Source organism: Myiozetetes cayanensis, unplaced genomic scaffold (assembly GCF_022539395.1).
Source record: "Myiozetetes cayanensis isolate MyiCay16 unplaced genomic scaffold, myiCay2020 scf1, whole genome shotgun sequence".
NCBI classification, from domain to species: Eukaryota; Metazoa; Chordata; class Aves; order Passeriformes; family Tyrannidae; genus Myiozetetes; species Myiozetetes cayanensis.
The window spans coordinates 89,872,836-89,888,605 of NW_026086604.1; the positions used below are offsets into that span (position 1 = coordinate 89,872,836).

The following is a 15,770-nucleotide window of genomic DNA, read 5'->3' on the forward strand; positions in this document are numbered from 1 at the left end:
TAAGAGGTCAGAAGTTACTGGAGCATATTGGTTTTTATTTTTTTGTTTGTTGTTGTTTGTTTGTTTTAAACTCCTGAATAAATGTACTTGGCCTTATTTTTTTTAACAACAAATTGTGGATAACCATCAGTCGAGTATGTTTAAGTTTTGTTCTTGGTTGTTTGAACTCATAGAAGAAATTTGATACTTGTGAAGCTAGCTTCACTTACGCTGAATTCAGCGTACCTTAAATAGGATGAAAATCTAGTTGTGTGCTTCAAGAAATTAGAGTAAGATTGATTAATATGCATTTCAACCTGACCTTCATGAAGTTTGTTTCCCTTACTGACTTCAACAAAACATTTTTGTATTTTTGTTCGTAACAAAAGTTTTAAGAGTAGGTATGAACATACTGCTTTAAATTGGAAAAAAAAAAATAATGAGGAAGCTGATACTTTTACAGTGGTCCCATTCTTCTCTAAGAACTCAGTGTCTCCGATTTAATATCATTAATGGCACATTAACTCAGTGTTAGCTGGGCAGAGTAATCCTTCTGTCCTTGGAGAAAGGAGAGTTGCTGAGGCCTGTGCCAGGAAGAGCTGGACTCTACTCCTCCAGGACACTGGCCAAAGGGAGAGGTTGGTGATGGCTTGGAGTTGTTGCTGTCCCCACCTGTTCCATGTTGGAGCCACAGCTTCCACCCCATCCATACCCCCTTATCTGGCCAGTAGCAGGAAAAGCATCTGCTGTGAGCTTGGTTCTCCGTGTGTGCCATGACAGTGATGTGGAGAGTGCAGTCAGGGTTGTTTGCCATCTGTGCAAACTTCTCTGACTTTGTCTAAACCGAGAGCCAGCCATGAGTGAGCACTGAATGCAGCTGGGAGAGGCCTTTAGACGTGCTCTATTTATTTCAGTGGGTGTAATATGTCTCGACTGTGCTTATGATCCATGTCTACCCTTTGTCTGACTGTTGTTGTCTGTGTCTGAATGTCCTCCTGATGGACGTGTCTGCGCTGATGAAATAGAGACATAGAACTTGCATCCTGTAACAAGAGGGGTTCTGGAAACTTTTAAGCTGGCTATATGGCTTTCTGTCTTGAATCCAGAGCAGTTTCTGGGAGGCCATATGAGTTGCTTGCTTGGGCAGCCTCCATAAAGCAGTGTCAGAAGCAGCTTGACACAAAGTGCCTCGGTGTTGGGGTTTGCATGGGGATTGCTCGGGGCACAGCCTGCAGCAGGTACACTGCTGTGCCATGCCCTAAATTTCCTTGCACTCATGTCCAGGGCATCTAGATACCTTCACACTACCCTTAAGACAGATGTTGGGGTAAGAGTGCCAGCTGTGAGCTATGGGATTGAGCCCATATCAGTTTTTTGGCTAACAATGCTTTCAGCTTGTATAGCTTATTCTTATTTTCTATCACTAAGGTTAATTTTATAGATCCAAGAATAGTATTATATTTGAAGTACAAAAAGACTTGACATGGACATAACGGGTTCTGCTCCACTGAGATGAAACAATTAGTTTTGTTAATTTTTCATTCTGTTCCTTTTTTTTTTTCCCTAACAGTAACAATGATGCGGCAACTATTATTACTTTTCACTACAGTATTTGTGGCTGTGGAAATAACTGGAAGTTGTTACTATTTAGATATCTGCAGGGGGTGAGATTATATTTCCTTTTCATTTGTGGCCTGTAAAACCAAGGCATTCGAATGAGTTAGAATTTTGTACAGCTATGTTTTCAGCTTAGAAACTCTTGCAATAAACAGTATACCTTGTAAAAGCTGTGTTCTAGCCAAAGTAAGTAAACTGTGTTTAAGAAGGTGTATGCTTGCATTTTGGTGGAATGTTGCTAGTAATACAGGAGTTTTTCAAATAGCTATAAACATTTTTACTCTCTCTGTTCTGAGCAGGAAAAGGAGATGGTTTGCAGAACATACTTGCCATCTGACAGTGGTAGCCCAGCCAGGTCTGAACAGGCCTCAGCTTTGTATTTCTCAGCATTTTTTGCACTTGTTGTAAGACTCCACTGGAATGTGAGATAAAGCACACATTCACACATCCCAAGAATCTGGAAACGGCTGTAGTGTACCTGATGACTTGATTTCGTTGTGTTTGGATTTATATTAGTTTTGAATGCAAGGCTGGTCTCTGAAGAGGGTTGAGCAGGGATGTGAGATATATTTTATCTGCAAAAGTTTTAGAGGACTGTACTTTACATTATTCAGATCATTTCCTATACCTATAAAGCCTTTGCAGAGTGCCATGCTGTGGTGCACTCTCTTACATACCTATCTTCAGCAATATATGTATTGCTTAAGCTACACGGTTTAATGCTACTTGTCCTATTCCAAAAAATGGAAGGGGTCTCATCTGTTCCTCATACTGCTTGTCTTGTTTGTTGTCTTGCCACTCATCCTTGTATATTTGGGGGATGTGCTTCTTGTGTTTACCTTGTATTGCATTTTTTTCTTCCTTGGATATGCAACTACACAGATTTTCGCCTCTGTGGTGGTCACGGTGCTTACATATGTACATAAAATAATTATACATTGTGTCTGACCACACCATCACAGTCTTACCGTATGTTGGTGCATTTATATCCAAAGCAAACTAATATTAATTACATCCTGATTGATCCACTGACAAAATAACATTTTGAATATTATACTTATTTCTAATCAAATTTCCTACATTTGCTCTTCTTCCTTCCCCAAGGAGCTCCAGCAGTGCTCTTGCCTCACTCAGATAAGACTCAGGAGCGCTGTGGTGGGGTAGTGCCAAAAATGGGTGGACCATCCTCCCTGCTTTGCCTTCGGATTGGGCACTGGGTGTTGCCCAGGCTTCGGTGCTCATTAAACTGGCTGGAAAGCATACATCTTGGAGACTCCCGCCTTTTCAAAACCTGAAACTGGGAAAATATCAGGGAGAGACAATGAGTGGTGGGATCACGTGCAGCTCACGTCCTCTTGCTGGAAGTGCCCTGGTGTCTAGTGCAGTATAATTTCCCTTTGGAAGCACTAGTGAGGAGTGCAGGACTAGCAATAATACTGGAAATACCAAGGGCTCTGTGAAAGGCTCTGTGAGAATCTGTAGCCTGCAGGAAGTCATGGCAGTGAAGTTTTAGCAGGTGTGGTAAGATTGCCCCGGTGGTGTTGATGAAAGAGAACCAGTGCAGTGCTGTTATGAAAAAGGTGGTCTTAGGGGGTCAGTAAAAAAGCTGATGTCAGCTTTTTCCCCACACACCTATTCTTTTCAGTTTTGTCTTTCCTATTTTTTCCACTACTCCTAAGCATTTCAGAGCCCTGATGAGAGCCAGGTGAGCAATAAATGGCATAGCTGCTATTTATGTCAAGTAGCAGCTTACATCCATCTACTTTGTGTGTTATTTACTGGTGCAGGGATTGAGATGCCAAAGACAACATATAACAAATTGAAAACAGAAGATGCTTTCAAGTATGTTACTCAGTTGTCAGCACAGGTTTATACAGAACTAGCATGATTCACCTTTCTTTTTTTTCCCAGGCAGATTCTTTGTTGGGTCTTGTACTTCTGAGAAGTGTGTGAGGCAACTGGGTTACAAACATGCAAAACAAATACCATGATGATCCACCTGTTTGCTATTTTGGTGCACACAGTAAAGTCAAAATGAGATTAAACTTAATGTAGCCTTAAATGCAGAAATCAGCGTGGAAGTCCAGGTAACTTCCATTCTGTCTTATGCTTCTACAAGTAGAATATGTTCCAAAGACATTTGGAGAAAAAAAATTTCTTCTTGTAGCTATGTGTTACAGCAAGGCTAGCGCTAGACATGGACTAAAAAGGTTCTTTTTGCTGCTGTGGACATTCTGGTGCCCTGGGCAGCTGCCTGCCTGGCAGGTCAGGGCTTTAGGAGGCTGCAGCTTCTGAGGGAGGCTGCAGCTTCTGAGGAAGGCTGCTGCCAGCTACTTTTGCTTAGAGGGAAAGGAGAAACCCTTACAGAGATAGGAGTGTCTCTGTTGGCACTTCATCAACAGGACACTTTTAGGCTCCTCTGCTTTCCTTAATCTTTTTAAGAGCAGCTGTGTGTTGCTCTGCCTCCTTTGGGTGGCTGAATATTGACATTTTGCCCTTAGTGTTTTAAAGCTTCAGATTCCTTGCCCAGGGGAGCACTGAAAAGCTGGAAAAACTAATGTGAAGGGTCATCAGCAAAAAGCATGGGCAGAAAAGCCTGAGAGCAGAGAAGAGAGACTAAGTAGATCAAAGACAAGAAGGAGGCAGATGACAAATAGTGTGGGATGCCTGCTAAGTGCAGCAAATGTACATGAGTGGTCAACTGAAAGGCTACTTAACTAAAACTTTTAAGTAAGGGAATATTTGGAATTACCATCGTCTAGCCAACACTCAGTTTTAGTATGCCTTCTGTTTCTTTGTGCTAATTTTCAAGAAGATGTTTTTTCCCCCATTTTTTCCTTCTCTCTCCCCCATCCTGGGAGACAGCTGCATGTGCTCACGGCTGCAGCAGAACACTACCTTCTCCTGTTCCTAAATAGACCTTGTGCTGCAGTGCCCCACTTACCTTATATAAAGCTCACCTCAGGTTGTTTTCCACTTCCAAGTGTTGACATTTGGGATTTTTTTTTTTTAGCTCAACATTTGAAATGTTCCAGAATATTTTTTTTTTAAAGTTATAACAAAGAAAATTCCTACACCTGCTAATACTAGCACCGAACACATAGCACTTTCATAGTAATCTAATGGTTTAAGAACTTCCTGCATGCAATTCTGTGCAGAGTAACAGCAAAGGCAGAGTTAGTAGGGGTACCAAAAGAGAACAAATGTAAGCTATGGCCTTTTGAGGGATACTGCAATTTAGGAAGAGGGGGTAGATGTTTTTGAAGCCAATAGAGGTGGCAGCCTCTGGGTGGTGGCCAAGAGAAGATGGGTGAGGAAGAGGAAATTAACATGTTAATGACAGGACTGCATTGGTGAAGTTGGTTTTCTCTTCATTTAACCAATGAAGAAAAAGTTGTGAAGTAAGTTGTCAGTGCCTGAAAGTGTTGCAGTAACTGAGCCAGACTGTGACGTAAGCCTCGTGGTCATGTCAGTTTTGTAGCTGTTGGTAAGGCCAGGTTTGGCCTGATATAGAATTTTGACAAAAGAAATGATATTTGCAGCTGGTTCCATTTTGTGAAGGGTGAGTTTCTCTGGTCCTGTTCTCTGGTCCTTTTCTGGTTGGTGGTACCACTTCATGGCAACAATTACTGGGAACGTATCCTGATTTAATGAAAGGCTGCCAGGATGTGGTGGGTCATTTGTAAATTCATTTTAGATTGTGTTTCTGACCAGAATCTATCACCATTTGTGGTAAATATTTTGAGACAAGGCAGATGACAATATATTTCTCAAATACAGTTGAAAGATCCCATAAAAATATGCTTGTGGAACAAGAGGAGGCCATTATATTCTGGTCCACTGTCATGTTTGTTTGGTGGTTTCACTTGGTCATGACAAAATAAAACGCTTATTAGTGATGTTATTCCTTCCCTTATACTGAACCATGAGCTGACTGTATGTCCTCTGAAGCTACAATGGCATTTTTAAACTTTCTTTCTTTTTTTATAAGACTCTTATGTGGCCTGATTTTCTATCCATTTAAAAGCAACATATTTACCACTACATCTGGTCCTTAACAGGTAAAATATAGATTGGACAATAGGTATATTTCATTGAACTTCTGTTTCTCACTTTAAACTGTGCCTATCATAAGTTTATCTGTAGCAAAATACGAAATGGTTATTTCTGTGGTGTAGTATTTAAAAACTTTCTTTAACTGGAAAAGCCTCCCATTTTTTTCCAAGTGCAGTGCAAATGCATCCAAGCTAATTGCCAATAGACTTGATTCATCTAGTTTTAAGAGCTGTTGAGAGATACTGAAGAGATTCCAGGAGTTCGATTACCACACACTGAAAGTGACTGGTCCATTTTAGAATGGACCAAATGTTTTAGACCAACATTCAGAATCGCAGATGTCATGACAATGATGAACATACTATTAAAAGTGTTATTGAATATATTATTAAACATGGAGATCTGTCATAAACACTATGAGTACTTTTTAGGGAAGTATATTTATAAATGTGACCCAGAACTAAAATGATAACTACATGCCTGATCTGTTGATCTGTTCTGAATCATAAGACACTAAGAAATGTCTACTGAAAAGTTAAGTCTTCTCTCCATTTATAGTGTTTTTTTTCTGCCCTTCAATTATCGAATTTGTAAAATGGCTAAACAAAACCAAATACAAACCAATACAGTCTTGAGGACAAATCTGGAAGAGAGATTCAACATTTTAAATCAGTCTTGTGGGATTTTGAGATTTAAACTTGAGTTTTTCTTAATTTTTCTGAAATGTAAATTGTCTTCAAGTTAAATGTTACCAGGAAGAACCTTCTTTTGTTGGCAAGATGCCTTCAATCATTTTGTGCATTTTCACATTACATGTAGATCATGCCCTAGTACTGGGTGAGAAATACTGTAGATCTATTCTTTCCCTTTCCATAACTGAATTAATGACAAATACTCTTGTTTACCCTGTACCAGCTGCTACACAGTGGCTAGCAGCAATATCTATCAGTGGCATTTGACAGGAAAATAAGCCAGTGCATTTCATTTCTTTCTTCTTCCTATCCATCCCTCTGTGTTTCTTAATAAAGCTACCTGTTCAGTTTTGTCACATCACATATGAGGGTCTCCTTTTATGCTTTTGCATCCAAACTAATGAGGCTGCATTTTGGGAGCTGAAGAGCTACAAGGAGAAGGGAGAGGAGCAAGGTAATGGAACAAGTCCAGGTGCTTGAAAAAGCAGTATGTAGGAATGATTGAGATCTATCTTTTGTCTTAGATACATAAATTATCTGAAAGTAGATTTGAATAGAAACGTAAGATTCACAGTGAGAGGGATATAGTGCCTTTGTCACATCATTACCTAGCAACATAACACTGAAATTATACTTTGAACTCATGATAAAATGTAGAACTGTTATGGTTCCTTTGCAGACTAAATTTTCCAAATAGACGTCTTTTTCTTGGTCAGTACATTAAAAGTCTCCCCTGTATACTATACTTAGGGGAAAAAAGAGAGGCTGAAGTTAGAGCAGCATGCAGGAGAAGTGCTGAAATGAAGAATCCATGAATAGCCTGAACGGAGTTTTTTATTCCTGGACCTCACAGCTGACTATAGAAAAACTGTTGAAGATTCATTACTGAAGAAGGAATTATTTATATTATTAGTTTGTGCGTTCCTGGATTAGGCTTTTCAGTGTTTTTTTTTTAAAGATATCTCCATCATGTTACAACATATATACTCTTTCTACAAAGCCTTAGCTCCAGGAGAGGAATGTGTACTTGGAGCATATGTAAGTATTTGTCTAAATCATAATCTTCCTTAGAAGTCCTGCAAGATAAAAAAGAAATGCATATATGTCACATGATAATTTGATCTAGGTACTTTACAGGCCTTAACCTATTATATACTCATGAGCAGCATTTTGTGAAGTAGGTAAGTGGATATTGCTCTTGGTTTTTTTGAACAGAAGGTGGTGATGGCCTGAAAGACAAAACCAGAACAAGCAGAAAAAGAAAAAAATCTTGCCCCAAAATGCTTAAACAGCAAATTATTGAAAAAAGGTGTCATTATACATTATGAATCTCAGGCAGAGAAAAAAACTGCTTGGAGTGCTCTTTTGACTGAAGTTGACAGTATTCCAGCAGCAGTAAAATGTGCCTGGCAAAGCCAAATCATCACTAAAACGTTCTGTTACATGTAGTGAGTTTTACTGGTGGAATTACATTATCACATTTGAATCGATCCCTGTTGCTTGAAAGCATGAGGATTTTGTTGTATATCCCAGAACACAGATATGTACGTGATATAGTTGCTCAGTGGGGAAAATCTGATTAAACCGATTAGAGTACACTTGCAGATATGGAAGTTAAAATGACTTGTCTTGGTGTCTACTGTTTATTTGAGGGGTGAACATAATGGAGTCAAACCTCCAATTTAATCTGTAGTCAGCAGGGTTCTAACCTGTTCAGCAAGACTTCAGTGGATTTTTAGTCGGTTGCCTCAACCATTCTGCCTTGGCTATGTGACACATTTGTGGAAACCTTGCTGTGCTAGTAAGAGTGTCATTGTTGATGACTTGCTCTGGTCATGGAAAGTAAGAGGATGGTATTACTGCCACTGTAAGCCACAGGTCCTGTGGTGAGGCCTCTCCAACCACTGACTGCTCTCCATGCTTGAAAGTCACCACACTGTGGGAAATTGGTAGGAGAGTGAGGAGAGTGTAGCCCAGGGTGTTGAGATCTCATGATTTTTGAATGTTAAGATTAAGATCCTTTCAGAAAACACTTAATACCACAGAAGGCAGAGTATCTTGATCTTTCCTTCACTTTAAAGAGCAATTATGTAGCATATGTAGTATATGCAGTTTTCCTGACATACTGCTGATTTTTGTAGACAAAATACACAAAAAAATGTGTGTTCTCCATAGTGTGGGAGAACATGCCGCTGAGAAGGTCAATCATGATTCATTATATAGGCATTGAAACTTCTTTTCATCCCATTTCCGGATTGTGTATTTTCATATACTCTTAGTTGCCACTTCTCAAGTAAGCAGCTAAATTAGTAGCTGAGCTGTACATAATAGTAAAACCCCTCTAAAACCACTTTTGCTGTTAAAGTGAAGGCATATTTTAAAATTTTAGTGATTTTCCACTGTTTCTTCTTTAGTGCTTAGAGAGAGAACAAGAAATTCCCATCTTCATTCGTGTACATACTTTGGTAAAAAGCTTAATCCTTCGGTGATAAATATTAAATGCTTTCTTTGAGTTTCTCAGTACCTTTAAGTCCTTTCATCAACTTCTTGAATTGTACCCACAGCAACTTCTCCAAGCACAGAAAATCAAGACAAAAGACTTCATACCTATGAAAATGATTTAACAGGGAGGTTTTCTGGGAAGTATTTGAAGATCCATGGCAATGCATAGCACAATTATGAAATCTCTCAAAGTCACACTCTGAAAGCACAGCACCCTCCTAGAGTATCACAGAGGGCTTTGGTTGCCTAGCTATCCTCACCTACAACCAAACAATGGGTTAGAAGAGAAGAAGAACACAGATGCATTACCAATGCTCATAAACCTCTGTTCTCCTTGCCTGGTACCGCAAATGACTTAGATACTGTGTATTGAAACTGATTGCAAAATCCATACTGTGGATCGAAGCTCCTTAAGAGCTTCATGCACATCCTCGCACGGAAGGGTAATTGTCAGTGCTCTGAGCTTCTGTCCTGGAAGTCTAAATTAAGAACAAGCCTCTGGGCTGCTGCTAGGCCTGCAGTAACTTCTCAGGCTTTGTCCTCCCTCTATAACCAGCTGACCTGAGCTGCCCCCAGAATACAAATCCACTGTACCGTGCTGTCAAAACAAATTACTAAATATCAGGCAGCACCACACAGGAGACAGAAGCCAGGATCTTAACAAAAGTAAAAGGTTGCTCTCTCATGCTTGCTGAGGAATTAAGGCAAACTAAATGCTTTGGTGGGAGGGAAACATTCGCCTTTCACCAAATGCTGCCCTGAGACTTGATCCAGAAAGTAATCAGGTCTCCCATGAGGAGATAGAGTGAGATGTGAAGAGACAGTGAGATGTAACGAGACTCTGTCCATGTATCTAAGAAGTGCACTCAACTCACAGTGCGTGCAGGTCTTAGGAAAGGGACTCAGAGGGAAGAATTTTATGTTTACATTGTTCATGGTGGAAGCTGGGGACAGGTACAAACCAGGGAGGAAATTTGTGCAGAGGATGAGCATTTGCTCCCCTGTGATATGGGTTGAAGTATGTGGACAACCCTAGGTGCTGAATGAATGTGGGGCTGCAGGAGGAGTCTCCATCTGCATCAGTAAGGGCACTGGGAACCACCCTGGGCTCTGAGCACACTTTTTTTGGCTTTATCTGTGTCACCTGCTGCCACTGCCCAGACTGTGGTGGCAGCAGATGTGGGCAGGGCAGCTCTGGTGTCATCAGGTCCTAAGCACCACCACGGTTATGTACCTCCTCCTGCTTGTTGCTCACTGCTCTGTGATGGAGCTGTGTGTGCCATTGGGGTGATTCGATCTGGTGGTTAAACTGCCTTTTTATGAGCACTGTGCCTAGATGCCTTTGGGAGAAGTGGGTGAGAAGATGGAACAGGACACTGAGACTGCTGTTTGAATAATAGAAGAACAGCCTCTGGTTAAATTTGGGCTGATAATCCCTAGTGAGCTAATACTGTTTTCAGTTACATGGTTTCTTTTTTGCTTCACCATCTCCCTCACCTCCCACATACTAGTTGCACCATCAATTCCTTAGAACCTGCTCTGCTGCTTACTTATGGGTGTGCATGCTGGATCTGAATCCATTAGTGCTTAATGATCTAGATATTTAAAGCTTACCAGGTAGATTATACCCTTACATTCTTCTACTTCAAGTATTTACAAATGAAATGTAAGTTAATTTAAAATGCCACTAAGTTAAGCTGATTCTACTTGCTTGAATTAATATCTCTGTATAGTCCATCAGAATTAACCAAAACACGTGGATGTGGATGTTTCAGTAGAGAAACAGACAGAATAATAAGGAAACCTCATTTCCATTTGTAAAAGTCCTAATTATCCTGACAATTAAGAGGGAATCAGTTTTCCAGTAAAAAAACAAATTAGGAAATTTCTTTAATCAGAGCACGGTATGCAAGGACTTCTCAGAATACTCCAGACTAATGCAGTCTTGAATGTTAAATGCCTGTACGTAAAGAAATGATGGTTTTGAAGAGTCCAGGGATGCTGATGCTCTGAAAGGCTATGATTTCCCCATAACCCACCTGGTAGCTTTCGAACTCCGTACCTGTTCCAAAAATTGGCAGAGAGACAGAGATCTCAAAGACATATTTCACCTTGACGTATTTCTTGAAAACTGGTGGGAAGAAGTCTGCAGCACCAGGAAGGAGGAGGAGAGGTTTTTCACATGATCATGAAATATATATCTGTAGGGAACAAATCTACAGGAGTCCTGTTTTTTGTAAAATATGTTTGTTCTCATTTACAATAGACTATGCAAGAAAAATCTGTCAGAAATACATGTTCTGTTATTTTGTTAATGGTGATTTGCAATAGACTGTGTGCTTTGTCACTATTTTGAGGAGACTTTGTTGTTTTGTTTGATTCAGAAGTGAGCTTACTCATTTACCTGTGCAGTTTGGGGGTACAATTCAAGCACTGTTCTTTGGTCCATTGCATCAGTTTTATGCCATGATTTTACTGAAGACTCTATAGTATGTGTTATATAGAGAAGCTGAATACATTTGAAACTGGCATGGCACTCCCCCTTGGAGTGGGGAGGCCTGCGGTTTTTGTAATGAAAAAGTTTGGAAACATTCATAAGGTGGCCTCCATGCTGTAAATGGACTTTGGAAAGAGTAGAGGCTGATGATAAATCATGGTAAACCACGGAAATCACTTAATCTATGTGAGGGGCTGGTGAGGGGGAAGAACTGATGGCATCGTATCTTCTGGGGCAGATTATAACCTCCCAGCAAGGTTATAAACCCCCTTCCCCTTTTATGCACCCGAGAACAGTAGTCTCTTTCTTGTAAATGAGGTCTCCTTCAATGAAGACTGTTGGCTAAGAGTCTGAATTAAGAACATGGGAGGAAAAACGAAAGAACGAAGCCTGTTTAATTAGGATGAAAGAGACCCCCCTCCTCCCCCGAAATCCTCCAATCCCGGTTTAGCAGAGCATAGGGGTTGTTAGAGCTGAAAGGTCTGACTTGCTGACTTAGGTAAACGCAATGCTCGGCAGATGAAGTCATGCATAATTAATTGTTCTTTGTTGCATTCTTTCCAATGTAATGACTTGTAGCATTCAAGCTTATAATAATTGATGTTTTCTGTGTACTGGAGCTTCAGGACAGCCAATTAAGGCAGTGGAGGTGGTAACTGTGCAGCATCTCTGGCATCTGTTAGTTACCAACATATGTGCTATAACCTTCTTTTGTTTTCTTTACTTGTTTCTAGTGTCTAAAACAGTACATGCAGCTGGCAATTCAAGAAGGTTGTGGTTCTCCTATCACATGTCCAGACATGGTATGCTTGAACCATGGAACCCTACAAGAAGCAGAGGTATCTACACTTTTTTCTTTCGCACTCTCTTTTTTTTTTTTTTTTTTTTTTAATAAACATAAATCCCCCAAATTATCTACATAATGAATATGATCATACACTTTTTCATCCCTTTAATTACCATTAATGAGCTTTTGGCAAGAAGCCTGACTGACAAGGGGAGTTTGAAACAAACAGATGTTTTTTTTCCTCCTTTTCCCCCTCCCTCTGTGCCTTGGGGAAAGGTTTACTTGGCCTCTGGGCAAACTCTGAATTACCCATGCAGGTGACTTAACCAGAGTACCCTGTATCCCAGAATTGCTGAGCCTCCGTTAGCACTGCCAGTTAAATCATGTTTGATTTGACTGCAAACACTGAAATTCCTGCCTCTTTCTTAACTCAAAAGCAAGAACTCAAAGTGATGGTACACAAGGCCAGAATTTCTTTGTGTATGTTGATACTGGGCTTTGACAACCAATTTGCAGTCCAATATAAACATGTAAGGATCTGTAGTTGTATGGAAAGAAAAGTATCTGCACAGCACTAGGTGGAAGTAGGTCTTAAGAGATATGAAATATGTCTTTGCTCTGAAGGCAGATATGGGAGAGGTTGAGAGCTCAGGAGCTAAATGAGATTTAGGCAGAGCTGTTTGCACACCTGGCATGTTCACAATCTCCCAGGGTAACTGGAAGGTTCAGTTTGCAAGTTAAGGCAGAGAAACTGGAGAGAAAATGTGCTCCTCAGACCTTGTTGCAATGATTGTCACCACGGGGTTGTAGGTGGCCCCCACCAAGATGTCCAATGGCCTCCCAGCAATTTTCCAGCAGCCTCCTGACAGACTCAGGGCTGGTGTGAAGTTTCTGGATTGGGCTCAGTGCCAAACCCATGACATGGGGAAGAGCTGTTGGCAATGTGGCAGAACCCTCATACATGCCAGCTGTTCTGTTCATCTAGAACGGATAATCTGCTGGCAAATCTGACACTGCCCTGTAGCTATTCTTGCTTGCTTTGTTAGGCAGGAATGTCCCTGCTGGGGCTGAGAATACAAGCTGAGAAAAAACCCTAAGAAAATAGGTGGCGAAGGGATTTTGGCTGGTTTTGTATGCTCTCTCAGCATTTGGTTGCAGGAATAAAATCAGGGAGAATTAGATCTCCATCCCTGAACTGAAGAAAAGCAGTTTGTCTTCTGGGTTCCCTTTAACCCTGTGTAAACAGATGACATAACTGTGGCAGAAGTATATAATTAGTGACAGTGTGATTCCCGATACCAAAAATGTCTTTTACTCCAGAAAAATTCAGAATTTCCTCTCCAACATCCATTTCAAACACTGTGCTTAGCATGGGAGTTGCAGCTATGTTTGTTATGGCATGCAGGCATATGGTGGAGCTTTTTTTTTTTGGCTGAATCCAGCTACTGTGGAAAGTAGCCAGCTGTTTCCCTCTGCTCCTCTTTCTACACAGACATAGAGAGGGTGTAGCAATGTCCCTCCCAACCATCACACCAGATTGGAGGCATCTAGCCTCTATTAAAAATGCATTTTTAAAAGAAAATTAGCAAATGCTAAGAAGAATTCTGCTCTGTTAATCCAGGGTTATGATGCTGTGGGAATTAAGAGATACATATTTTCCCTTAGTAAAGCAGGAGCATGCTCTAGGGCATGTATAAATGGACCACTAGCTTAATCCTCGGGTGTTTTGGGGGCTGAAAGCAAAATGACTAAACAATCCAAATGTACATTAGTGTCCCGGGGATGAATTAATGTTCTGACACTCCCTTTTGGTGATGTGCTTGAAACACAAACCTTCTGCCTGAATAGCAAACAAGTCCCCAACCTGGTTAAAATTATTGCTTATGTATTTTAACAAATAACTATTTCTTTAAAGAAGAAAACCACCCAGAAAAAAAGCATTAAACCCGGGAAGAATAGGTTGACTCTATTAACAATCTGCAAATATGTAAACTGTAGATTATGTATGAGCACTCTCTATTCCTTTTTCTTCCCTATAAAAGCTGTTCCATGTGAACTTGTGGCCTTTTAAAGCTATTATCTAAAAAACTAGAACCTTATCACGTGGTAGAGAATGTGCTTAAATATGCCTATTGTTTGTCATGGAAGTACTAGTTAGAATTACAGTATACTCATTGCACACTCTCAGACTCGTGGTGTGAAAGTATGAGGCTTCTCACTTCTGGAGGGTCTGGATGTTTGTTCTCTGGCTTCTGCCAGGACAAGGTTGCTCAGCATGACAATACTGTGAGGAATGACAAGTTACCTGTACTGGGGAAAAAAAAAAGTCCTTTTTCACCTCTGTGATAGCATCAGTGTTTTGAAAAGGTGTATTTTTCTTGTTATGTTAATTTCAGACTATGCTCTGACTGCTGTTTATGAGGTACTGTTACAGTTTGGAGAAAAAATAGCAGTTCAAACTTTGTCATGGACATGGTGTTAAATTGGTTTCTATAGTTCGAGCTAAATGCTCTTAATTATGTTAGCTAGCACAGTTATTTTGTTTGCTTTTTAAAGTGCCTTGTGCCCCAGCCTACACAAGAGAGATAAAGGTCAATTTAGGCATAATTTGAAGTGAAGGAAAGTGTTTTCATTGACTTCCATGCATTTTGGATTGAGCTTTCTTCAAGAAGGAAATTGAACAGTTAATAACAAAGCTTATAGGCACTTATAACACAGCACAGCTATGAAAGTTTCTCTTCTTCCCTCTCTAAAGATCCTTTTTCAAGGTGTGTAACATTTCTTCAGTGCTTTCCAGTGACCTGTTTGTCTTCACTAAGACAAACCAGAATAAAGTCTGGTTTAGCTTCTCAGTAAAGTTTTTAAGACTTTAAATCTAGTTTGGTACTAAATTATTAGAGCTTTTTTGCAGGTCTTGCCTTGGTTCTGCTTCATGTGCTTCTTCTGTTGCTATTGGGGGATAGAGTGGGGCAAAAACTCTGGTTAACATTTTAAACAAAGAATAGAATTTCTCTTTTGTATATCACATGAAGAAATGAGCAAGTGTGAATAGCAGGAATGTGTTTCTCTAATATAGTTGAATATTTCTTCAGTGTCTGGGGAGTAAACTGCTTATTCATAGAGTATAGGAGATACTGGGAATTAACGCTTTACTTTCAGTCTCTGTGTCCCTCTGGACCCAAGAAAAAAAATATTCCAGGTTTTTATTCTTGAAGTTCTTAAAGTGAAAAGTCATCTGAACCAAAAATGGTACTTTTCAGTACTTTGAAAATATGTTTTCTAAAACTCCTCTGGTTTGGTTTCTTCTTTTTTTTTTTCCCTTTAACACAAGCTAGTTGAAACTGGTATATTCCCCAGCAGGTTTCTTTTGTTTTGAGAAATAGTACATTCAAACAGAAGAAATTGTTCTGCTGGAGTGCTTGAAATCAAATGCAATCCTAGGTCATATCTTCACCTATTACAGCTAGATAGCAGCTGCTTGTAGTATAGCTGTCTTTAAGCAGAAATAAATGAGGGGTAGTTGTGGTAAGGTGGTGGTTTTGGCTACAGGCTCTGTTTCAACTATCTGGTTACACAAAAAAGAAGAAAGTTTAGAAACAGTCTTGTTAAATGAAATGTTTGTCCTTTTGAGCTCTAATGG

At 40.0% G+C, this 15,770-nt stretch overlaps 1 protein-coding gene across 5 annotated transcripts in view; it reads left to right on the forward strand.

The window, feature by feature from the left end:
* Positions 1-15,770, forward strand: part of RNF144B (ring finger protein 144B) — a 58,420-nt gene that overhangs the window by 18,811 nt on the left and 23,839 nt on the right. For 4 of the 5 annotated variants that reach the window (XR_007629386.1, XR_007629387.1, XR_007629388.1 and 1 more), the window contains exon 3: positions 12,078-12,182. The exons of the other annotated variant lie outside the window; for it this stretch is intronic. Coding sequence is in view for 1 of the 4 variants with exons in the window: in XM_050319460.1 (XP_050175417.1) it covers positions 12,078-12,182 (105 nt within the window). In the remaining 3 variants the exon portion in view is untranslated. The remainder of the gene's footprint in view (positions 1-12,077; positions 12,183-15,770) is intronic. 5 annotated transcript variants of the gene reach the window in all.